The sequence below is a fragment of the Cnephaeus nilssonii genome, assembly GCF_951640355.1.
Source record: "Cnephaeus nilssonii genome assembly, chromosome: 8".
NCBI lineage: Eukaryota > Metazoa > Chordata > Mammalia > Chiroptera > Vespertilionidae > Cnephaeus > Cnephaeus nilssonii.
The window spans coordinates 26,813,265-26,839,985 of record NC_137079.1 but is presented as its reverse complement, the minus strand read 5'-3'; the positions used below and the strand labels follow the sequence as shown (position 1 = coordinate 26,839,985).

At 44.2% G+C, this 26,721-nt stretch overlaps 1 protein-coding gene across 1 annotated transcript; it reads right to left on the bottom strand.

Moving 5' to 3' along the window:
* Positions 1-1,152: 1,152 nt before the first annotated feature.
* CHRNB3 (cholinergic receptor nicotinic beta 3 subunit) lies at positions 1,153-24,813 on the bottom strand (the record flags this gene model as incomplete). Its single annotated transcript, XM_079779257.1, has 6 exons — positions 1,153-1,311; positions 3,358-4,240; positions 4,521-4,630; positions 14,779-14,823; positions 16,106-16,257; positions 24,759-24,813. The coding sequence occupies 6 exons, from the start codon at positions 24,811-24,813 to the stop codon at positions 1,153-1,155; spliced, it is 1,404 nt and encodes a 467-aa protein (XP_079635383.1).
* Positions 24,814-26,721: the final 1,908 nt, after the last annotated feature.

Here is a 26,721-nt window from a genome sequence, read left to right as displayed (position 1 = left end):
CCTATAAATATTCATCCTTTTCCATATTTGAAACGGGTGTTGTCTCCCAATTTAGCTGCAACGAGGCATCAGCTGCACGCACATGTATAAGGAAGGGTTTGACCTTTGCTGTATTTGTGTCTGGTCAGAAGGCGGCTTGGGAAGTGCTTCATGTGGTACTTTTTAAAATTTAAGACTAGATTCTAATCAAAATGCATTTTTCTAAGATTAGTTTTGCCATTTACCTAGCAAACTAATGAGTTAAATAAAGTTAAAAGTCAATAGCATTCTCAATAAAAAGAACAGTGATTTGCCCTTTGATTTCACAATCCCGTCAGGGATTTACGGCATCGAATCCTTGGTTTCACCACAATATTTTCCTGTAAATCCTGTCCTAAAGTAGAGATAAAGCAGATTCATTTTCCCCAAAGGATCAAAGTTACAATTAGAAGTTGTGTGGTTTAGAAATTGTGAGCGCTCCGGTATCCATATCCAAAGAATAGACTTTTAGAGTGGAAAAGAGTGTCAAAAGTCATGTCATAGCCTCTTATTGACCAGAGAGGACAAGTGACTTGCCTAAGGTCCCACAGCTCACAGCTGGGAAAAAGCTGGTCTAGAACTCAAGAGTCCTTGTGCCCTAGTTTCTATTTCACCATGCTGCCTCCCTTCTTAAAATTTCCAATAAAACGTGCAGAAAAATATGGACATGTGGATTACACAAGGAGCCCCAATGTTCTATCATGGTTGTTGAGATTTGTTCATCCACAACACACAGCCCAAGATGTTTCTCAGGCAAAACCACCAAGAGCAGGACACAGGAGACCCAAGTCCTGCCAACACTGAGCTCTCCTTGAATTCTCAGGCCTCAGTCTTGTTAGACCTCAGTCCAGTTCCCTGGGAGCATCCTTGTGCTGCCGGCTTGTGAGCTCAGGCCTGGACATATGACTCCTCCCTGAAGCCAAGGCAGGGGCCTGTAGAGGTTCTGTTTTACTTACACCCAGCCCACTCCAATGGCAACCACGGATTTCCTGTGGGCAAACCCACATTTACCAAGGCTCCGTTTCCTTGAAGACGACACAGGCCCTTCCAAGAAGCATGTGCATTTGGGTGCTGTATATACATGCTGGCTGGATGTCAGTTCTATGGTGTAATTTTGTCTCTGTGGTCTGTATGTTAGATCGCTCTGGAGACTTGCTCCTCGTGGTAACTATGTAGCCACATCTTCAAAGAGGGGGTAAAAATCAGGACGGAGCCCATCACTGACACTATCAGAAAGAGCCACAGGAAGATGCGGTCCAGAACTTGCGCTACGAATTTCCAGTCTTGTACTACCTGCAAAAGAGAAAAAAAGATAGCTTCCATTTCGGGTGCTGGGCAACCATTCCGAATTTGTTCCAAGGGACTTAAAAAGGGTAATATTCAGATTTACAGTTTTTTTCCTTTTTTAAAAAATGTATTTTATTGATTTTATTATTTTTTTACAGAGAGGAAGGGAGAGGGACAGAGAGTCAGAAACATCGATGAGAGAGAAACATCGATCAGCTGCCTCCTACACACCCCCTACTGGGGATGTGCCCACAACCAAGGTACATGCCCTCGATCAGAATTGAACCTGGGACCCTTCAGTCCTCAGGCCGACACTCTATCCACTGAGCCAAACCGGTCAGGGCAGATTTAGAGTTTTCAAAACACACTTAAAACATCGCCTGTACTATAGGCTTGGATTCTTCCCAGTCACTTCACTAATGATGCCCAAACCAAACAGCCTGTGAACACTGTCATCAACATTGAAGATGTACAATAGAAACACAGAATCATTTATGCATTTGTAAGCATCGATGATTAAAATGGGGAAACCCCACTTTTTAAAACACAAATAAAAAGCCATTATCTCTCAGTGTGATGCTTTCTGATATTATATATGAAATGGACCACACATTTATAAATTAAGAATTTTCGTGGCTCAATGTCACAAGCCTATCTTTCTTTCTTTCTTTCTTTTTTTTAATATTTATTTATTGACTTCAGAGAGGAAGGGGGAAGGAGAGAGAGATAGAAACATCAATGATGAGAGAGAATCATTGATCGGCTACCTCCTGCATGCCCCCTACTGGGAATTGAGCCTGCAACCCTTCAATGCCCTTGGCCGGAATCGAACCTGGGACCCTTCAGTCTGCAGGCTGATGCTCTATCCACTGAGCCAGGCTGGCTAGGGCAAGCCTATCTTTCTTCAACCCCACATGTGGGCTTGGCTGCTACAGCTCTGGAATGATAGACACTGCCAAGGAGGAGACCTGACCAGGAGATGGCAGGGATTGATAAGGGAGAGAGGAGACCAAGTCCCTTTGGACAAATTAATTTCGACAGGGTAACGAAAATCATAATGAACAACAGGTACTCTCCAATGGGAAGGATGGGCAACAAGCTGTTAAGGGCAAGGTCAGAGCAGGAATAAGCAGCGAGCTGGAGAAGGACGGGCCAGTTATCATCTTTAAAGGGGAAAAGTGCCCTATTTCTACTACATAAGGATTATGTACTATGTCTCAAGTCATACATCTGAGTCCAGGACTGTTTTGAGTCTGAAATTCACACCCTTGCCACACATTTTTTGTTCAAATCTGTAAGCTAAACTACTACACCCTTCTAATATTCTAAACACTACTACTATTGGTTGTAACACTATTTTTTTCTTTATTAAGGTATTACATATGTGTCCTTATTCCCCTATTGCCCCACCACCCCCCACTCATGCCCTCACCCCCCTGGTGTCTGTGTCCATTGGTTAGGCTTATTTGCATGCATACAAGTCCTTTGGTTGATCTCTCTCCTTACCCACACCCTCCCCAACCTTCCCTCTGAGGTTTGACGGTCTGATTGATGCTTCTCTGTCTCTGGATCTGTTTTTATTCATCAGTTTATGTTGTTCATTATATTCCACAAATGAGTGAGATCATGGTAACACTGTATTTTTATATTAGTTTAAAAATCTGATACTTTCTGTTCCTTTACTTCCAAATACTATGGATAGAAATATCCATCATCCCATTAAAAAAACCCGAGAAATTACCAGAGACCAGAATAGCCTATTTAAAATGTAGAATTGAATTATTTTCAATAGAATTAAGTCTAATCATAAGGAATAGCGCTTAATCCATAGTTGCTTCATTTTTTCATATTCTGTTTTTGCGAACTTCTTAAAAATCCATACCAAAATCCCTAATTTATGTCAGGGTTTGTTTTAAATTTTGCACATGTAAAGCAGATAGCGAATAATGCCACATTTTAAACAATGACAGCATTTTTGTTGTAAACCGAAGTGAGAACATTCATTCTGGCGCAGCTCAAAGGCAGCATTATTCTGCATACCAGTCTACTCACCTGGCTGATACAATGCTCTTTCTTCACGTGCCTGGAGATGTATCGAATGGAATCAGCAGCCATTTCCAAGAAGGCAACCAGAACTTTTTCTCCATCGCTAACCTGCTTCTGTTTCTTTCTTTCTAGGACTTTACCTCGCACCCCCCGTTTACTCTCTTCTTTCTCCGGGGAAGAGTAGCGGTCCACATGGTTCTTCATGCAAAGTAATTTAGGAAGTTTTTGCAGAAAAAGCCTCTTAACCCAGGGGGCCATGGGATGGTAAGTGGAAGAAGATCTGTGGTGAACATTAATGACAAACACAGTGACAATAATCGACAGGGTAACGAAAATCATAATGAACAACAGGTACTCTCCAATGAGAGGAATGACCTTGGAGGAGGAAGGGATTATTTCCTCAATCACTAAAAGAAAAACTGTCAGGGAAACCAGGACAGAGGTTGACAAGGAAAGCTTTTCTCCTTCATCAGAAGGCAAATAGAACACCAGAACCGTCAGAAAAGAGAGTCCCAGGCAGGGGATGATCAAGAAGAGGGTGTAGAACAGAGGCAGGCGACGCAGGACAAAGGAATAGGTGATGAACGGGTAGGAGTACAAACCGTCTCTTCTGTGCCCCTTCATCCCTTTGGCATTTAGTATTTCCCATTCTCCATTGTCGAAGAAGTCTTTTCTGTCAACATGTTCATTGATCAAAACGAGGTCGACCATGGTGCCGTCGTAAGTCCAAGACCCAAACTTCATGGAGCAGTTCTGCCGGTCAAATGGGAAAAACGTGACGTCCATGGTGCACGAGCTTTTGTAACTGGCAGGAGGGGTCCAGGTGACGGTTCCATTCGATTTCACGAGGGCTTTGGTCATGAGGGAGCCTTCGAAACGTCCATCGGCACTGTGATGAAAGCAGATTCACTTTAACGGTAAGCTGACTCTTATTCGTGTGTGTGTGTGTGTGTGTGTGTGTGTGTGTGTGTGTGTGTGTTGTGTTTTGGCCCACCACTGGACTATTTGTGTTTTATTACTTTCCTACTACAAGGTCAAACAATAACTCAAGAAGAAACAGGTCCCTCGTTACTTGAAGTTGTGCACTTCTCTTCATCATTGTACCAACATCAGGCTTTTCTATTTCTGGTCCTAACCTGCCCAGTGTCCTTTTCTTCTATGATACTTACTTTTCAAAGAGAACTATGTCAGGGAGCCAGAGAGATTCTGATGGGACTTTAATGGAATGAATTCCACCGTATTCATCAGGATTCCAGCGTAATTTGTGGTCTGTCCATTCCTGCATACAATTAGCATACGGTAATTTTATTCTGAACAGTCAGTGTTTTACACTTTGGAATCTTCAAGTTTATGCTAATTTACTAACCCAGTGTTTTACTTCAATAGTGCATTATTAGGTCTTATGACCCTATCTGTGGCAGTTGGAAAGACAGGGCTTGAGCCAGCCTGTCTCTGGTCTTGCCCAGGCCCACACACCCGTCCTACCTGGGATTTCCAAAATTGCTACATCTACATCTCAATGAAGAAGCTCAGCAACAAACACCACTAATTTATGATCCATTTTTTCCAGCCTATTTTCTCTTACGAAACAAAAAGCAATGATACATCTAACTCAGTTTCGTCTAGGTAACTTGGTCCGGTGGTGATATTTTAATCTCACGGTAAAGGGTACAAATAATTTTGAATGTCACTCAAGAGTCCTGAACAAACATCCACCCAGTATGTTAATATGAAACATCCAGGATCTGCTGACTACTCTTGATGACATTACAACTTTTATCCAAGGAAAAAAATATTTTCCAAGAATTTTTTTCTAAGTTTTAATTGGAACTTATCTTCTGAGCACCCAATTACAGTTTTAAATTACACTCCTAATAGTGTTAGCCTCCAGATGCTTACATATTTGTTCTCATAATAGAATGAAATTATAGCGTGTTTTACAGGGGCTGATGGACCCAGATTAACAAGCCTGACCATTAATTGATTTGATTATGAAGGTTAAGAGGATGACATATGGATGACCCAATTACAGTAGAAATGGACTTTCTCAAAAAGATTTTGGATCCAGAATCTTATGAAATCTGACCTGAAAATTAAATTCTTCTATTCCACTGTCCCTCATGTGGACAGTTGAGTAATGATGTAGGATAATGTTAAACGACATTTCAGAACGCTAGAAGGGTATGCCCAGTGTGAGGCTTCCTGGAGCCCAGTGATGTCAGCTTTGTCATTAAAAAATCGGGAGTCAGCAGATGGATGACTTGACTGGATGGTTAAATATTAGAATAAGCATGATGCCTGAAAATGATAGAACTACACACTCTAGATGAGATATTTTCTATTTTAGACAGTGTTTGTAAGGCTCAGTCCTTGAAAAACAAATTTTAAAAAATATGAGTCTTTAAAAAGCTACATGCTCCCTAGCTGGTTTAGCTCAGTGGATAGAGTGTCAGCCTGTGGACTGAAGGGTCCCAGGTTTGATTCCAGTCAAGGGCACATGCCCGGGTTGCCCGCTGGATCCCCAGTAGGAGGCATGCAGCAGGCAGCCAGGCAATGATTCTCATCATTGATGTTTCTCTCTCTCTCTCTCTCTCTCTCTCTCTCTCTCTCTCTCTCTCTCTCCCTTCCTCTCTGAAATCAATAAAAAAAATATGTTTTTTTTTTAAATAAAAAATACTACACTCTAGGGATAAAAATTGCATGACAATTTATGGGAAAACCATGCCTATGAAAGCTGACAGTTTAAAAGGCCAAACTAATAAAGTATTTATCATGTTTACTTGGTACTCACAGGCTTATTTTTTCCCCCTTTCCTCTGCCCATTTTGAAAAGCAAATATAATTTCATTCCAATTTGTTTCTTGCTAAGGAGACTTTTACCATCAGCAGCAGGTCTGAATTTCAGCAATGTTGAGGGAAACTCAGAGTTGCATTTTTTTGTCTGTTTCACTTTTACCTCACTTATGTTTTTAAAATTTATTTACAATAAAACTCACCTTTTTGTGTGTATAGTTCTATATGCAAACAGCTGTATAATCCCTAACACCATCAGGATACCAGAACAGCTCTGTTGCCCAATAAATTTCCCATTTGTAATCAACCCCTCCCACATCCCCAAACCCTGGCAACCGCTGGTCTATTTTCTGATCCTATAATTTTGCATTTTCTAGAATGCCATATCAATGGAATCGTGCTGTAGGTAGCCTTATGATCCTGATTTCTTTTACTTATCACATGGGTTTTGGATTCTTCTATGTTGTATTAATTTGTTCATTTTTATTAGTGAAGTCTCCCATTGTATGAATATACCACAATTTAAAAAATTTTTAATATTTTAAAGTAGAATTTTTTGTTGAAAGTATTACATATTCCTCCTCCCCCCCCCCCCCATTGACCTCTTCTAGCCCACCTCCACCTCTGCCCTAGGCCTTTATCACCCTATTGTCAGTGTCCATGGGTTATGCATATATGCATACAAGTTCTTTGGTTTCTCTCTTCCCACCCACCCACCCACCCTGCCTGCCTTCCTTTTGAGATTGGACAGTCCATTTCATGCTTCTATGTCTCTGGTTCTATTTTGTTCATTAGATTCCACATATGAGTGAGATCATGTGATACCTGTCTTTCTCTGACTGGCTCATTTTGCTTAGCATAATGCTCTGAATATACTACAATTTATTTATCCATTCTCCAGGTAAAATATTTTGATTCTTTTCAGTTGTTTTTTTTTTCTCCAAGTATATTTTATTGATTTTTTACAGAGAGGAAGGGAGAGGGATAGAGAGTTAGAAACATCGATGAGAGAGAAACATTGATCAGCTGCCTCCTGTACACCCCCTACTGGGGATGTGCCCGCAACCAAGGTACATGCCCTTGACCGGAATCGAACCTGGGACCCTTCAGTCCGCAGGCCAACACTCTATCCACTGAGCCAAACCGGTTAGGGCTCTTTTCCGTTTTTAATGACCATAAATAAAGCCACTGGTTTTCTGGCACTTGCACCTAAAAAGTTCTTAGCTGATCCTGGGGAGAATCCCAGGTGACCCTGAGCAGGCAGCATGCTGCAGGCACCCAGGCAGTGAGCCCCACGACACATTCTCAGACAGACTGACTGGAGTTGAGCCCTTACGTTCCAGCTCGGTCTTGGAAAACAATGTTAGTGAGCACAGCTAACGAGCCCAACCCCACAGTTCCTCCCTCTGGACCATAAAGATTTTTGGAAATGAAATCGCCTGCTCCTTGGATTCAGCTTTCTCTCCACTCCAGGCGCAGCCAGTGCTCACCTATGCCCAGCTCTGCACTGCAAAGGAGGGAGGTGCGCGGCTGATATTCTGGGGCCCCTGTCTTGGTGCAAACACCGGTTTTACCAGCTGTCCTAAGAGAACGGGGCCAAGCCCCAGGGCGAAGGATTTTTCAGCCAGAAAGGTTTGCCTTGCTTGCTGGCCCTTGAACCGTGGCATGAACAGCTGTGGCCAGAGATAACATAGAGGTAGTGGTATATTATGGGGCTCACAGTTTAGGGGGAATCAATGCATCCCACAAGTGGGCCAGGCTTCTGTGCGCATGGAACACACACCACCACCGTGTACTCCAGCCTGGTGCTACCTCAGAAAGGAAACAGGTAAACTAACAAGACAACTGATAACCACCCCTGGGGTCCTTGCTATGAAGGGGGCGGGGGGTGCAGTTTGTGGGCAGGGAAGGGAGTTCTGAGGAGTTGACACTCCAGCTGAGACATGAAGGGCAAGAAGGAGCAGTGGGCGGTGGGGTGCAGAGGTCTGCCATAGATGGAGCCGTGTGAGGGATGCGTTTGAATCCCTGAGGGGGATATAAAGAGATCCGCAGTGGGTTCAGGCTGCGCTCCTGAGCAGTGAAGACGACGGGCTAGCTGACTTTTGGTGACAGCCGCTTACTTTGGTGCACCCAGGAGAGAAAGGGCACTGAAGCCCTGGGCTCCCCACGGGGATTGTCCTTTATTAGTTGCACTCCGCGGCAGGTGGGGAGAGTCACCCTCACAAGCTTGGTGTCCTTCTGTAGCCAGACCTGGGGAATCGGACGCTGTCCATCAGAGGGCCTCACCGAATTTCTACCGCGATGTGAGTCCACTACCATGCTGGCCGAGCCCCGCGCCCCCAATGACCAGTCGTGTTAGACGCAGCAGGGTCAGGATGAGGATTCAGAGCCCAAATCCTCTATCTTGTCCTCTAAGGAGCTGTGAGATTTTCTGGGCAGGTCCTTGTTCTCGCCGAATCTCTAGGCGCATCTGGAGATTAACCTCCTGCCTCTTCCCTTCTTAAAGTGAGAGATTATAAATAATATCCTGTGTCCGCGGACCACGTCCTAGCCATGACTCTCAAAGCCCCTTGCAAATATCAGCTCCACTTCCCACGGCTCCCAGTGAGGGCTGTGTTATTGCAGGGAACAGGAGAGTAGGGGGCGTGTCAGGGCCAAATATCAAAGTTAATCTACCACTAAGAAAAAATGGAAAAATACTCCAAGTCTAGGTTTCCTAACTTGGAAAAGTACAATTCAAATCCCTGTCATGAATATTCCCTTAAAGTTGTCTTTCCTTAACATACATTACCTGAAATATCACTGTTACCACAATTCAGAACGAATTTTCATTTAAACCTACATCATAAGATTTTTATTTTTTTTTACCATAAATAAATTCCTCAAGTTATTCTCAGTTTAATAGTAAGACAACTAGATAGTCAGGGACAAACATTCCTTGCTATTGCTTTGATTTGCAGCCTAAAAAGGACATCCCTGGGTAGTTCAGTTATCTCAAGGTCAGATGAGACATTCTTAAAACCAAATTAATGTTGACTCATTTTAATCTTAAATACAGCAACATGACACATCATGTGGCTCATATTCCCATTACACCCATAAATTGTCTGTGCCAAGAGATGGAATTTGTCATTAAAGATGAGAAAACCCTCCAACCACCCACCCCAGCCTCCTGCCCCCCAGCTGTCAGCCTGCTCTCTATCTATGAGTCTGTCTCTATTTTGCTTATTAGTTCATTTTGTTCATTAGATTCCACATATGAGTGAAAACAAAGAAGAAAAAACTCATGGACATAGACAACAGTGTGGTGATTGCCAGTGGATGGAGGGGAGGAGGGTGGGAGGGGAGGTAAAGGAGGGGATAGGGAGGATAAATGGTGATGGCCGGAGAGTTGATTTGGGTGGTAAACACACAATACAGCGTACAGACGATGTGTTGTAGAATTGTGCACCTGAAACCCATATAATTTTGTTAACCAGTGTCACCCCAATAAATTAAATAAAAAGCAAAAAGGAAAGGATGAGAAAGCCTACAAAGGTGGCACAAGGAAATGACATTTACTGAGTCCCCACTACATGCCAGATAATGTATGCATCGCATTCACACACAGGATCTCATCTAACATCCCAAGGACTCTGTGAGCTAGGTATTGCTCCTGTTTTACAGATGAAGAGATTGAGGGTCACAGAGATGAAATAAGTTGCCCACGTTTATATAGCAGGCCTTTTGACACCCAAACTTCTGCTCGATTACTATTCAGGCTCCACTTGAATCAGAAGACCAAACTGGCCTATTTTGCTAAGATCGGGGTGAGGCTGTAGAAAAGGTAGGAAAAGAAGATGGTGAGTAAGTAAAGGTCTGAGATGAATTCATGGACTTGGAAGTGCCACTGTAGGTTGTACAAGAAAATTAGGCTTTGAGGAGCTCGCTCAGACATTTACAGCGAGGTGGGTCCCTTCTATAGCAGATTTGTTTATGGCTCCTCAAAGACCAGCCCCAGGGATCTATCCAAAGAGGCCTTCCTTTTGTTTGCTGAACTTTTTGTTGACCTCAAACAGGAATCAGTTGTTGGAGGAACAACACTAGTTTAAGATGTCGGCCTTGGCAGACATTCAAGCAGCTCTATTTTCCTTGGGACCCTCAGGGGGAGAGGAGAGCAAACTGTTCCAGCTACAGTGAAGCCAGCTCCCTCAGTCTTACTGTCTTATTGGTGTTTACCCCCACCCCCACCCCCAGTGCCTAGTTCAGTGCCCAACACAGAGTAGGTGCTCAGTAAGTGCTTGTTGAGTGAGTAGATTTGACATCTGTCATCATAGTGATTATTCAAATGACACCATCTCGGCAAAGGGTCAGACCCTTGGGTCATCATGAAAGGTTGGTTCTATTTCCATTACATTTAAGGTGCTTGCAATGCAGTTGTTTTTTTTTTAGCCCTGAACACGACAAAGCAGAATCTGAGTGGCTAGGGCATTAAGTGCCTTCTCACAGTTTCAGTGAATCAATGTTATAACCTATTTATAATTTGTAGGGTTTTGATTTCTCTCTGGGAGCACGAAGGAGGAAGACAAACGAATTTGCAAAATAAAATCAATAAAGTAAAGTAAAAATAGCTCCACGTAAAGGACTTTCTCCGGGTGTCTCTAAGTTTGTGCTTGAGAGGAAAGAAGAGGAATGTCTAAATATAACCAAGAACTATGGAAATAGAGGATAAGACAGAAGAATTGGGTAAAAAAAAAAAAACACCAACCACAACAGCACAAAAAACAAGTATCTCAGTTGCGTATGCTACCATGGAACATACTTTTGTTCCAATTACGTCGCATTTTATCCTCTCCATAGATATAAATTAGAGAGTAATTTTAGCAGAGTTATACAGGGAAAGAATTTCCAAGAGCTTTGCTCTAGTGCGAGAGCTTTGGAAAGTCTTGTTACCGGGAATGCTATTCAGGTGACTCACAACTTCTCCACCTTTTTGGCTTGTACAACTATCGATTCTGTAAGACCCAGTTTAAATATCTCCTCCCCTTGGAAGCCCTCCCTGATTTTCTCCCTGTCTCATTTTCACAGTTCCTTATGTATACTTTCTTTATAGTGTTTACCATATTACAGGTTTTCTTTTACACAATTAAAACTGTCTTCTCTCCTTAAAGGCAGGGCTGTGTTTTATTCTTTGTGTGTCCAAGATCTAGCAGAGTACCTGGCACTTAGTAGACTCTCAATAAACCCTGTGCAATGAATGAAAGATGCTATGAATCCTTACTTCATTCTCTCCTAACTGTCTTTCTAGACCAAGCTCATGAGATGTCCTAGAGACTGAGGAATCCATGCCTTTGAAGATAGGATTAGAAATTAGCCTATACAGAGATACATAGCACTGTGAGAACTGGGCATCTTCCCTCTGCTCCTTCCCGTCTGAGGAAGGAAATGATTTCTCTATATAAGCCAGACTTCACTTAGCAGTGTGGAAATTGGACACTTCAATTCGCCAATCCTTAGTTTTCCCATCTGCAAAGTGGGAATCCTAACAGAACTTAATTTATAAGGTGGCTGTGAGAATTAACTGAGTTCTTTCTCATGAAACACCTAGCATAGTGCCTAAGCACTTAGCAGTCAATAAATATTAGGTATTATTGTTATTAGCTGCTCTGAAACTGAGATCCATGTAAAACACCAATGATGGCTTTTCTTTTTACATCAATTTTATTGTTTTCATTGTCCATTTTTCTTGTACCCTTCATCTTTCTTTTACCCTTAAAAATATTTAAAAAAAATTTTAAACCCCATAAAGTGACATCATGGCAGAGTTCAAATGGCTCCTATTCCATGCAGCCTTCATGCCATAGAATTTATCTTTTTTTGCTCCTGTATTGTTTGTGCCATAAGATAGCACTTATTAACTAACTAGAGGCCCAGTGCGCAACTTCGTGCACGGGTGGGGTCTGGCTGGCCCCACCCCCAATCGGGGTGGGGAGGCCAATAGTGGGCGGGGCCAGTGGGGGGAGGGGCCACGGGCTGGTCGAACTCCAGGTCAAACTCCCGGTCCAGGGGACAATTTGCATATTAGCCTTCTATTATATAGGATACCTGTTGTGACATTCCACTCCTAATCCAGTTTGTGTGAGTGGAGCAGCTTTGATCATTTTCTTTGCGATTCTATGAAATGTGCAGTTGTTTTGCTACTTTGACTCCTCCTATGATTTGGAAACAGGTCTTAATGTTTATAGTGCAAAGGCTGGGTGTGGCAGAGAAGGCCCAAACCAGGGAAACCCAGGTTCCAGCCAGATGAGCTACTAGGTTCTCTGTCTCCGTAAATGTGGACAATGATACCTGCTTTGCTAATCAAAAGTGGCTGAGCATGTATGTGAGATAAGAGATACGACAACCCTCTGCACATTAAATGCAATCCAAGTCTATGGAGTGGGGGCCGAAGTCAGCAGGCTGGCTTTTCCAAGTGCCAGATGGCCCCACTCCTACAGATCTCTCTTGCTCCGTTTTGTTGGAGGTTTCAATTTTGATTCTGTCCTGACCTGGAGGCATTCTCCAGGTCACTGATTCTGGTGGCATCACTGCTGGAAGTCATTTCCAAAGCTTCAGTGAAGGCCTGAGAGCCCGTGGCTTCTTCCCTTCGTGTCTAACCGTGTTCTTTGGCTGATGTTTTCTTGCTTTCAAAATCTCAAGAAATATAAGGCACCTGCTATCTCAGTTTCACAGGACAAGGGTCCCTGGACCAATGTTTTATGTGGCAGATCAAGAAGAGCTTAACCGTGAGGAGCAGTTGGAAAAGGAGGAATGTGTGAAGCAGCAAGTTTGTTTGTTGTTTTGTTTTTCTTCCTCAGTCTATTTACAGGGAAGTTTTTCTTCTCTCCCCTGCAAGTTCAAATACAGGACTTCTTTTTGATTTTTATTAGCTCAAAATACCTCCAAATTCCACAGCCTCTAATGTGTAAAAGTGGGATAAGTCTCTGAGGCTAGAGATAAGTACGTAGGACAATACGGATTACATTTAGATTGTATTTTTATAGCTACATTCTCAGCTTATTATTTTTCTTCTGAAGATATTTATTTGCAAGTAAAATAATATGCAGATCTATTTCATAGGTTGCTAACATAGCTGCCAATTAAAGAATCAGAGAAACTGAAAGCAGTAAATATGCTCTCACTGATCAAAGTTTTTGGGTGGAAGCAACTTGATGACACTAAGTGAAGCTTGTGGATTCTCCTCACAGTTCCCTTTATCCATTGTTCCTTATAAACTATTAGCAGAGAGATCGAAACAATGTCCGCTAAACCGGGATAAATAACTAACTTATTTCAATATAAAGAAATCAACAGTATTATGTTTGCATGTTAAAATTAAGCGAGATATTTAAGATAGTGCCACCAAGAAGATTTTAAATCTATAGGAGATTAGTTGGTATCTGACCATTCCTTAAAAAAACGAGTAATTGCTAACAAGTAATTGCTAACGAGTAATGGCTAACAAAAAAACAAAAAATAAGCAATTAAACCAGCCTTCTCGCCTCCTATCAAGGAAGTGCCAATATTTTCTCCTTTCAGATAACACGCGCAACATCAGGGTTTGAAAGGTAATGATTTTCTGACAACTCGAGACCCAGCTCCTGGGGACAGACGTTTCTGTTTTAGGAAACAGGCCAGAGTCGAGCTAAAGCAATCACCCGGTGGTCGGCAAACTGCGGCTCTTGAACCTCGGTTTGCCGCTCTGTTGATTAATGAGTTTGCCGACCACTGGGATAGGGGCTTAATCACAAGGAACAACAACAGCCTGTAATTATTGGAATCGAGAGTTTAGGTTAGTAGTCGGCAAACTCATTAGTCAACAGAGCAGCAAACCGCAGCTCGCGATCCGCATGTGGCTCACGAGCCGCAGTTTGCCGACCACCGACCTAGGCAGAGCGCTGAGGACCATTCAAACGCATTTTCAGTTATATCAGAAAAACATATTCATTGTTTTGTTTGAGGTGTCACTTTATTCTGAAACTGATGGTGGACTCCTGTCATTTCCTGCTTTCTCTCTGTAGGGAGCAACAAGACACCTGGGGGTAGGTTTTTCCCAGGGAGGACCAGTGGGATGAGGGAGAATTTAACATCATCAATTTTCTCATCCAGGTGCAGTACCTTAAATGGGGGAAAGTTGCACCCTGGAGCCTTTACCCCCATTTCTCCAAGTAGCCCAGGGTCCGGTGCCCAGGCCTCATGATCAGTCACCCTGCCACCGCCCACCCAGGGTACAGTCCAACTGAAGGAACAACAACAGAAGAAGGCACCGCTGTGAGTGCCCAAGACCTGCTTTCTGACTCTTACAAAAGAAAATTAAAAAATTATAGACCCACCCTGGCTGGGTGCCTTAGTTGGTTGGAGAATCATCCCATACACCAAAAGGTTGTGGGTTCAATCCCCAGTTAGGGTGTCATACAGAAGGCAACCCACCGATGTTCCTCTCTCTCTCTCTCCCCCACCCTTTCCCTCTCTCTAAAAATGAACAAAAACATATTTTAAAAAATAAATTTAAGAAAGAACCCAATATGCTCTTTAAAATAATTATTTTTCAAATGGGAGCCTTTCTAAAGATGGAAATAATTAGGTTGGCAAATACAATTCTTGAGTTGACATTTACCTGTTTGAGCCACACATTTGTTGTCATCAGTTGGTTCTTTTCATCCTAAGAAAATGACAATGAAAAAGATGTAAATTCAATTTAAGTGAAGTTGCATTTTGTTTTTGTTTTTTTGTCAGAATGACCTCTCTGAATCTTACCTCTGAGATGTTCAAAATGTAAAGAATTCTCAACTTAAGAACTTAAGAAGTTAAATGCATGAGATCTTAAAATATTATGCATATTTTGCTTAAAATGAAAAAATAATTGAAGCAAGTAGCGGTTCATTGTGGTGGTATCCTATATAACAACAGAGGAATATGTTAATTATCTGTTACGCTCGGTGGCGTAACGTCCAACCGACCAACCGACCAACCGAGTAACAACCTGATCACGGATCGGCAGGAGGGTGGGGCAGCGAACTACAAGAGGGCTGTGGAGAGCTACAGGAGGGGGCAGGGCAGCAAGCTATGAGGAGGGGCGGGGGGCAGGGAGCTACAGGAGGGTGGCAGCGACCTACTGGCACACGGATTCGTGCACAGGGCTACTAGTTTATATATAATTGCATAACCCAGGAAGCACTTTCGGGATGCCAAGTAGAATTAAATATTAGCTAAATTGGAGATGGGCTGTGCATGATTTTCTAGAAGGACTCCTGGGCGTTGAATCAGCTCAGGTGGGTGAGTGTGTGGTCGGTGGGGGTTTGGGTAACGTGGGAGGATTATTCTGGGACTTTGGGGACCACAGCAGGATGATTTTGCTGGGTTTGGGTTGTTACAGTTCACCGATTTTCCAGGAACACAATCATGGCAGAATTACGAGCTCAGCAAGAAAATTAGCAGAGAATCTTAAAGTATGGGTGAAGTCAGGGAAAGGTACGGGGGACTGAGGGGCCCCCGGAGGATGGTGGGATTGCCCAGGCACTGGCTCTGGCTGTCATCATCTATCTGCCCTCTCTCCTTGCAGTTGCCCCTGCCAGCCCTCCCTCCGCTGAGAGGACTCTGGATTAGCCTGGATTCAGCTCTCCTTCTCCCCTGCCCCGGCTCCTCACCCCGGGTGCCCACAGCAAACCCGTCAGCGGCAGTGCCCATCCATCCTCGCAACCATGTCCACCCTCCAGCAGAAAGGTCCCTCACTAACGGTGTCGCAGTGAAAATGCACTCTGTGACACTCCTCATTCTTTCCTCGGGTCATTTCACTGGCTTCTTGGGGCAGATTTTCTCCCCCAGTAAGTTATTTTTAAAATCGAAATGGCAGCCATGGGGAAAGAAAGCAAAATAAAATCTCAGACTCCCAAACAGGTTAAGGAATGCATGTTCTTCTTGGGTTAGTGTCAAGGGTTACTCACCACATCTACAAGTTGAGATATTTTCAATCCAAAGTGTACTTTTATGGTGTCATTAGAATTTAATACAGGGCGAACCCACTTCTGATAACCTTGGAATAAATGTCTGAGGAGGGCGTCTTCAGTTTCGGCTATTGAACCAAATTCTGCGGCTGCTGCAAGAACCACGAGGGAACCTGAATTAACGGGAGAGGCATAACGGTTGCTTTCGCATCCTATTGCTGAACTTTCCCATACAGGGTGTCCCCCCAAAATGTATACACACATCAAATAATTATAAAGGCGGTGTTTATTAAAATACCTTTCATTTTCAAAATTGAGCCATCAGCTGTTAAAGTGTGTACACATGTTTGGGGGACACCTTGTATTCCTACACAGTCTAATTCAGCAAAGACAGTTTTGAGGGTACCAGGGTTCTCTTTAACCATTCTCCATGCCCACAACACACAGCTAAACGTTGACTGTAAACTTAACCCAGAACTTGACTCTCACAGGATCTTCACATCATGAGGTCAAAAAGACCATCTGCAGTCACCCCCTTACTCTCTACCTCACAATTCACCTACTTACAGACATGGGCTCTGTCCATGTGCTATTGTTCATCTTGCTGTTTACAGTATTTGTCATTATCTGTCTTCCCCTTGAGCTCCACGATGGCTGGCACAATGTTCGTTTTACTTGATGATGCTTATCCAGCACCTAGGACAGTGCCTGGTCCATAGCAGGTGCTCATTTTATACCCATTTAATGAATGGACCGATGAAGGGAGTGTGTCAGGACCACTTTCCAGGCCTCCAGCACATATCCACTCAACCCCGCCACGTCCCCTGCATGGTTCTCTCACACTTCTTCCTGAGAATGTCTTCCTTCATGAAGACCTTCCCTGGTCCACAACCAGGGTCAATGGCTCTTCTCTGCCCCTAAATGTGGGAGAACCTGAGAAACTCCCTAATTTTAAGTTTTAACCCTCCAGAAATGCAGTCTAGAGATATGTTTTGTCTCTTTTCAGTGCTATACTATCAAATTTAACAAGGAAGCTCTTTGTTGTTGCTTTGAGTATAGCCCTCTCTTCGTATATTCGGCATCCTATTAATATCCTACAGCAATTCATCCTGCATGGCATGCTTTACCATAGAAAACTTTTTTTCCTCCCCACTGAGAGATACACATTATGAGAAATGATCACATGTAGGACACCCCCCAAGTTTACCAGATCAAAACCCCAAAGTTCTTAGTAGGAAGAAAAGCATAATCGCACACATTCCCCATATGTGCAGGACACCGTCAACTTACTAAGGGAGTGGAAATTCGAAATGCACCCACACAGCTCCTTGGAGTGAACAGGGGTATGGATGGGACAGGCTTTGTGACAGCTCCACGCTTTCCTCCTTTGCTTTAGAAAGCGTATTAAAATGCAAATGAGTGATGGAGAGAGATAAAACCTTACATTTATGCTTATTTATTTAAACTTTGATGCTCGACACTCTCAGCAAGCGGAGCTGGGCGGCTGCCAGGGCAGCGCTCTGTAAAGGCCCTAGAACCTTCCTGGAAACGAAGCGGGAGGGAGGGAATTGAAATTCCCCGAAGCCTTCGGAGGGAAGAGGTGTTCATTGTTCAGGCTGCACCTTCAGAGTTTCCCTACCCCACATCCCGTCTAACTTCCTTCAGAATGCATCGCAACAGTGATTGCTTCCCACCGTCTCACTGGGGATCACCACCCGGATCCCGAACTCTGTCATCTCTGTCTCTCTCTCTTGGATTCCAGTTCTGCTTCCTAACTTCTCCCACTCTTGCTCCTTTCACAGTCCATTTCCTGCCCAGCTAGAGACATCGCTTCAAAGCTGAAAAGCATATGTCAGTTCCCTGCTCCAACCCACCAAGTGGCTTCCCATCAAATTTAGGCAAAACATCCCAAGTTGTTACCATGGTCTCTCAGGCCCTCTGTGGCTGCTACCCTCTCCCCTCTGCCTGCAACCACCCCCGCCCCCCACGATTCCCCTACCCCACCCCTTCTAGTGCCTCAGGCCCATCTGCTCTTTCCAGAACAGGCCAGTGTGGTTCCACTCTGGGAAGGCTCTTGCACCACACTCATTCCTTCACTTTTACCCTTCTTTGCTCAAATGCCTTCTCCTTAAAGAGGTCATTCCAGGCTACAGGATCTAAAAATCTCTCCCCACACTCTATCCCTTTATGGAGATTTCTCTTATGTCAGAGGCTTGATCATATTATTTGTCTGTTTGTTTATTGTCTGTCTGATCCACTAGGAAATGCCAGCTCCAGGGCTGGCTCCCCAGCTCCTAGGGCACCGCTTGGCACACAGTGGCTGCCAAGCTAAAAAACGTTGAATAGCCGAAACCAGTTTGGCTCAGTGGATAGAGCATCGGCCTGCGGACTCAAGGGTCCCAGGTTCGATTCCGGTCAAGGGCATGTACCTTGGTTGCGGGCACATCCCCAGTAGGGGGTGTGCAGGAGGCAGCTGATCGATGTTTCTCTCTCATCGATGTTTCTAACTCTCTATCCTTCTCCCTTCCTCTCTGTAAAAGATCAATAAAATATATTAAACACACACACACACACACACACACACAAAAAAAAAAAAAAACAACAAAAAACAAACAAACCACAAACATTGAATAACAACGCAGTTAGCTGCTTGGCTTTTGTTTGCTGAGCGGTGTTTAGAGAGTTTGGGCCAGAGCTGAATTGCTAGGGAGAGGAGAGAAGCAGGGGGGCCACAGCTGTCCTCTGTCTCTGGCTTCCCCTGTGCAGGCAGCCCCTCCTTCAAGGAGGAGAATGTTGTTTGTGGCAGACACTGTTAGTTCCCTGCCCAACAGTCATTTACCCTTTCTTCCTTACTACCCGATGCTAAATGTATTCAGGACTGCATGGTGCCCACTTAAAATGTTCCCCTCTCAGGCTCCCTTACAGCTAGGAACGGCCATATGACACCTGTGGCCAAGTAAGAAACAAACAGAAGCCACTGAGTGAGGATCACTCAAGAGAATGGACTCAGTCCAACGTGCACCTTTTCACCTTTCATCTTTTACCCTTCGCCCTTTCTTCTTCCTTCCTGGAATTGGGACACGATGTCTAGAGAATTAGCCACCCAGATATGCAAGTGAGTCTGATGAAAGCGCACATACAAGCGGGCAGAATAGAAAGCCTGACGCAGCCTGGGTCCCTGATGGCACTGCAGGATTGCCCAGCAGCCCTGGACTGCCTGCCTCCAAATTTCGTGTGTGTGAGAAAAGCAATCCCCCTATTTAGCTAAGCTGCTTGGGGCTACTGTCACGTGCATCTGAGAGCAGTTCCAACTTCTGAGAGTGGCAGAGTACTGGCCTTCCCTGAAAGCCGTTGTGTCCCAGCTCAGCCCAATGAGTAAATATTACATAAGACAGCATCTCACAACAGATGGAGACACTCCAGGGAGCTGAGACACTGAATAATGTCTATACCAAGACGCACGCATGCATGTACACACACACACACACACACACACACACACACACACACACACACACACACTCTTCTTAGCTTTGACAACCCTGAGCCATTATAATTTGGGACATGAAAGAGATCTTTCCTGGCAGGAGAATTTTACTCACATTTTGAAGGGAGGTGGGGTTGCATGTTGGGATGGGGCTTCTAAAATTAGGACCTTGACATTCCCAGGATGGGTCACCCCTCCAAGCCATACCCTCCTTGTGGATAGTAGGACCCAAAGGGAAATGAGCAGATCTGCTCCTTCAGGGACCTGTATATGCTTTGATCCATGTTTCCAGTGTCAGAGGGTGAGTGGCTGTCTGAATAAAGGGGGGGGGGGGGGGGAGCATAAATCTGTACTGGCTGTTATGGGCTGAATGTTTGTGTCCCTTCAACTTCATGTTGAAGTCACACTATATCCAATGTGATTGTATGTGGAGATAGGGCCTATAAGGAGTCATTAAGGAGAAGTGAGGTCATCAGGGTGGGACCTCATTTATCTTCAGGATTGATGTCCTCATAAGAAGAGGAGAAAGACCAGGGACCTCCCTTCACACAAGCACTGAGGAGTAGCCACGTGAGGACACAGCCAGAAGGCAGCTGTTTACAAGCCAGAAAGAGAGTTCTCACTGGAAACTGAATTCCTGGCACCTTGATCATGGATTCCTAACCTCCAGAACTGTGAGGATAAATTTGTTAAGCCACCAGTCTGTAGTCCAGTATTTTTATATGGCGGCCCAAGCTGACTACCCCAAGTCTGTATTGACCAAAACAGACCCTATAGGCCAAAGGTGTCATGCTTTTGCCTAATATCTCCAAGCTTCCTGAACTCTCTGAAAATGAAACCTGGAGCCATTGATGTTATTGGAGCAGATATGGAGCACAGCCCTGGAAATGTTTCTGGTTTGTCTGTTTTGTAGACTAGAACATTCTGAAGAAGAAAAAGTGATTCCACCATTGATTTTTTTGAGGCCTGGGCCTCAGTAAATATTGGATGACGTTTAGGGAATGAACAAATGAATGAATGAATGAATGCACAAAAGGCCCTAATGGAGCTTTGTGTGCACAGGGGGAAAAGGCCGCGGGACCCCGGCTCCCAGCGCTGGAGGATACAGAATCACAGATGTGCTCAAGACTACCAGGACAGGTGGTGTCTGTGTCTGTATTTTCCTAAGTACATTCCTGAAAAGCTGTGTGTAAACAACATTTTTGCCTATGAATATAGTTTAAATTAATTAGGCAAGACCAATATACTAAGATATATGGACAAAATCAAGAAGCTTCTCTTTGAAGGTGAGCACCCCCCAAGTCAGCTTCCTGACCGGGAGGATGGGAGAGCATTTATATTCGTAACTACTTTCAGCATTAATGAAAGAAGAAGGAAAAGTGAAATGGTAAAAAAGCAAAGACAACAGAACTGGGAAGGACCTCCAAGAAGATCTAAGCCCTCATTTCACAGGTGAAGGTTCAGGGGTACTTGCCCAGGGTCACCCCGTTCCGTTAATAAGTGGTGGGTGTGGCTCCTGACTCCCAAGTCCACAGTCTTTCCACCAGCCCATGAGACTCTGAGGACTGAGGAGGCAAAAGACTGTTCCCGCTGCTATGGGCTCCTTACCGTCATATAAAAACTGTTCCAACAATTCACGTCTATGAACAGATGTTCACTGTTACACTATTTTTGTTGCTGTGTTGCTGTTAGCATCGTATTTTCCAAAACACTTTACTGTTCTTTAAAGCAACCTGTTGCCGGGAGGAACGATGTTCTAAAACCAGGTCACAGATCACCCTCGTTTGGCCTTAGGGAGACACTTAACTCTGGTGACTGTGTCCTCGGATCCTCCTCTAATCTCCCTCTGCTGCCGTTGGCACGGGCAGACTGCTTTCCCCGGGACCTCTCTCTGTGATCACTCTTCTTGGAGGTGGACACCCAATGCTTTTTGGTTTCAGACTTGACCATGGTCCTCCCACATTTCCTTGCTTTGAGTTCTGCTTTGCCTGCTCATCCCTCTTCCCCCAACACACACACGTAGTCTCATGCACATCTTCAGAGGATGTGTGCTGCCTGTTAAAGCTTTTCACCATCTCTTTTGGTAAAAAGGCATTTTGTTTCTCCCCTAACCCCAGGCCCTCCCCTTTCTCTCCTCTTCTCCCTCTCCCTGCTTAGTCTTTGTCTCATTTTTCTTTAAGATATTTCCCTTGGGACTAGACAGGCAATTCCACGGGCAGGGGCAGAGAGAGGCAGCACCAGAGAGAGAGCACATGCAGGGGACTGGGACAGACGGATGGAGAGCCCCTGCATATTTCCTCCAAGTGGAACTCGGGCTGGGAAAGCACTCCAGGAGGGAACGCTGCTCTTGGCTCAGGACGCTGAGCCTGTTGCCAAACTTGTCACTCATTAGAATGAGAATCCAACAAATATTTACTTAACATTGAGAGGCACTGCACTCAGATCCAGAGACACGAATCCTGGTCCTGATTCCAAGCTGCATGATCTTAAGCAAAACATTTAACCTCGCCCAATAAAAATACAGAGTGGAAGTTTGGTAAGGGCCCTACAACGCACACGTCCCGTGCTTCTAGGATCTCTACGTTCACGAAACAGCCACACAAGGTAACCTATTAATGTCAGATGTTCGCTGTCCCCAAGATACAAAAGAAGGCCGAAGGTGAAGATGCACCATTGATTAGAGGACAGACCTTCACTCCTGGCTGCCACTTACGGAAGAGAGCAGGCGTCCAGGTAATGGTACCTAAAGCTATCAAGGGATGGGACAGGAGTCACCCCGTGAGGAGGTCAGAGCTCTCCCCACCCCAGTAAGTGGAATCGGGAAAGATTCATTTGGATGAGGCGCCCAGCAGCCACTCGAGACAAAGAAATGTTTCTTTGGAGCCTACGGCTTGACCTTGTACTCTCTTTATTTTCTGGATCTCGTTTCCTCTCCTTTCTCCAGGCTCTCAGACCCTCTGCTCTCTCCTTACCCTCATATCAACACTTCAGCAACATTTTGACAAACTCACTCACACCAAGGTATGAGTAATTGATAGATGAAACTCCCCATGATTACTTATGGTTTTATTGAAGACAACACTTCATTGTTAATTCCCAGCTGGGAGAGTAAAGAAATAATCATAGAATTTCAAACTTCAGCAAGTATGTTTGAGAGACGTGCGTTTTTTGTTTTGACACCTTTTGGTATATTGGGCTTTGCTTTCCATGATCACTACCTTGTCCCCCCAAAAAGCATACCACAAACACAGTAGCCTTTTCTGTTAACACATAGAGCTAGCCTGCAGAGTGAAAGCCAATATACGTATTTAATGGATTCTTGCTAGCAGGAGAGGCTATTAGAATGGTTGTGTTTTATTCCCTCTTGCATCCCACGTGCTAAAACCATTCCTAGGATACAGGAGATCCTCAGTCAATATTTATTGAATGAATAAACACACGTCATCGTGTGGTAAGAGCGATGGGAAGATAAGTAAGATACAGTTCCTTTTTCTGGGAGCAGACACAAACACACAGAGGATGATTTAGCAATATAAGAAATGTCACGTGGCCATACACCATTATCCTCTTCACCACAGCCAGAGATATAAAAAGGAGGGGTGGCTCCTTGTGATTTGTGTGACCAAAAGAAATGATTTCTTTACAATGAATAGTAAAAGACTTAAGGAAAAGTATACAGGTTTAAATATAGAAATAGACTCCAGTGGATCTAGAAATATTCACAAATATGAGAGTTCCTAGGTTATTACATAGATTTATTACCGATGTATACAGCTCAGTACACACTCTCCAACTCCTGCAGCCTACACCATGGGGAGGGGTGCCAGGTTCTCCTCCAAATCCAATGTTTTACGTGACCGTCACTGTGCGTGGAGGAGGATGCATAGGTGAATCAAGAGGGTTTGTGCTCCCTACCCTTGCTAACCAGTGAGATGATTTCCCTGGAGAAAACATGATAAGAATCAATCTTTTCACAGTAAGTTAGGGCAAAAAAAAACACACACCATTAGATGCATGCACACTAATGGGATGCTAACACACTCAGAAGTTGATGATTATTTTTGTGGTTGGCAAATTGCATTTCAGACTTTGCAGAGACCAAATGTAGTGATATTTGAGGATGGGTTTGATGCTCTCTGCACTTAGAAATCACTCTGTTTCTGAGTCCCAGCAGGAGGAACGGCTGCAGTGTTGAAGATATGATCATGTCCAGGTGTGTGTGTGCCTCGTGGCCCTACGCCTTTCAAATCGAGGATTTGTTTCAGGATTTGGGCAAATCTATGTCAGAACCTCTGGTTATTGAACTGAAAATTGCAATAATCAAATATTAGTGACTGCAGACAAATAAGTACAAATTGCTAAGGGAATGGATGACACTGTTTCCTCACCATCTGGCTCCCGGCCCTCACTGGTTTCTGGTGCACCGGAAGGGCTTTCTGCTCCTAAGTTACATGGAAAGTGAAATGATTTCAAAACCCAGAACACCGGCAGGTGCAAATGACCACTTTCTCCTAAAGTTTTCAGTTTTCCGCTTCTTTCCTTTTTTCTTTTCTCTCTCTTCCTCTCTCTCCTTTTATTTGCCCTCTTTATTAAAAATGTCTCAATTTTCAGGTGGACTATAGTCACAGAAAGCTCACACATGTTCACAGACATTTGATATATATTTTTGTTTAACTGTAATGTACAAACATACTAAATATGCCCATATGCACAAAATTATTAAACTATTTATATAAGTCTACAAGCTGGATTGGACAAAAGTATCTATACACAGATAACGATGATTATTAGTAGCTAGGATATAAAAATGTTAATCCAATAAATTTCTGTGCCAAATATTTTAACCATTCTCTGAGTCACAGTCCATGCATTTGGTAATATTTCCCCTGCTTTTATATCTTCCTACCAAGCTCAGAATGATTCAAAAGGCATAACACGATGAATGACCGAAGCATAAACATTGTGAGATTCCTGGATATGATTTCTTTAGCAATCTACAGATTTGATAGAATTATTCATCGAAGCCACATTCTAAAGGTTACCTACCCTCAAGGTGCCTATACATGACACTTTGTAATTCTAACGTTCTCAGCACCATGGTTCCACCCTCCTTGCCTAAATAACTCCACAACGATAAAGTTTTCCTTCAGTTTAACCGGAGCTTACCTGAGGGAGTGACTCCCAGGAGGACGAGCACCAGGATAAAACCTGCCGGCGTCATGATGTCATTTTAGGAGGAAAATTTCTTCCCTGTTAATCACACAGCGTTTCCACCGGGAGAGGGGGTTCCGGAAGGGAAGTGCCGTGGTTCCGAGTCTGTCGTGGAACCCAAGGGGAACACAGACACCTGAAGTGGGAGAAAGCAGCCTCCGTCCATCTCACATCAGGGTGATGTTTCGTGAAGTGCACTACATTGATTTCCCGTCAGCTGTCAGGTCCTGCGAGGCTACAACAGACCTCTGGGTCCTAACTCCTGACTTATTAATTTACTCTCTTGCAAAGAAACGCAGAGCAGTGGAGAAAGGACAGGGCGAGACCACTTCCGAAGATTCTGCTGGAGATCTGTGTAAAGGAGAGACGCTGCATTTTATAACCTGCATCCTGGGAGTTTGTGGAAAGTTTCTCATATGTCCTATTCCTCTGTTGTCTCTTCATGTTGGCCTCGGAGCTTAAGAATATGAATACGAGGGGGTCAAAAGGCACAAAGTCCCCGCTGTCAAACAGGTCCTGGGGATGCCAAGCCCAGCATGGTGACCGTAGTTAGTACATACGGGATTGCACACTTGAAATACCGTAAATCCTAAAAGTTCTCATCACAAGAAGAAAAGTTTGTAACTGTGCGCTGATGGATGTTAACTAGACTAGTCGTGGTGATCATTTCGTAATATACACAAGCATCAAATCATTATGTTGTACACCCCACACTAAGGTTGAAAACAAAATTCAGCTGAGCACATTTTAAAGATCTCATTGGCTTTATTCAATGATTCAAAAATCAGGCAGCATCCAATGTAGCACCCAGAGGCGCTCCGAGAAGCGGTAAGAAATGAAATACTCTTAAAGGCAGAGGGAGCCCGCACACGGACGCTGTCCTAGCAGAAGTGATGGGACAAGGTCACTTTCATTTAGGGGATGGCAGGGCTTTCTCAGGCAGGCTACTTACAGGAACTAGTGCTGATCAGGGGCTCCGGGTGGATGAGTTTAATATTCCATTTCGAGGGGAGCTGACACTGTAATTAAGTTAAATCTCCGTTTGGTGACATGGGGCTTAGCATAAGTGACTCCATTTTGGGCCCGTTGTCTTGTTTGTTTAACACTAATGTAATGTGATATGTCAATTATATCTCAGTTAAAAAAATAATGAGTGTGTCCTTTCGCTCCCTTGCTTAATGGTTTTCAAGCATCCTTCGTGTCAAAGCATCCTCTGTGGTTCCCTCAGGCCTACAGGGTCCACCTCACCCTTCCTGCAGGAGCAAGTGCGGGGAGTTCAGTCTTGTTTTGTTTCCCTTATGGGACGTGGGGACTGATGATTCCACTTTTACTTTATGGATGTATAGATGTACGTATTTGTTTTTAATGCCATTTTAATTTTATCCACCCTCTTCTCAGTTGATTGGATTCTCTCCCAGTTCAGTGCTGTCTGTACCCAGAAGACCCCTAATAAATGCAAACCTAATGAATGAGCGACTGAAAGTTAGGGCCAGACAGAGGAGAGGCCCCGGTGGGAGCAGTCGCCTGGATGGAGACTGAAGGTGGGAGCCATGTACTCCCCCCGGGCTCTGATGAACTCCACTTTAGTCACTCACACTGCTTTAATCCAGTTTCACGATCTCTCCATGATCTCTCACCAAGCCCCACTCTGTGCCATTAGCACCTTTCAAACTCCAGGTGACAATAAGGTACCACCAGGCAATGAAAATGGCCTGGACCAGGAGGCAGGACTCTGTCCCCTCCTGGCCGCCCTCTCCACCCTCCTCTCCCAGAGAGCCCAGTACAGCGCCTGGCTGCTGCCCTGCCTGTCTCCCTCACTAGACCAGGGGCTCCCGAGGACAGGGCTGCGTCCTCTCATCTCTCTATCCCAGTAGAGTTCACATACAAATGCTTGAGAAGGCTGTTTGAATGAAAGGAG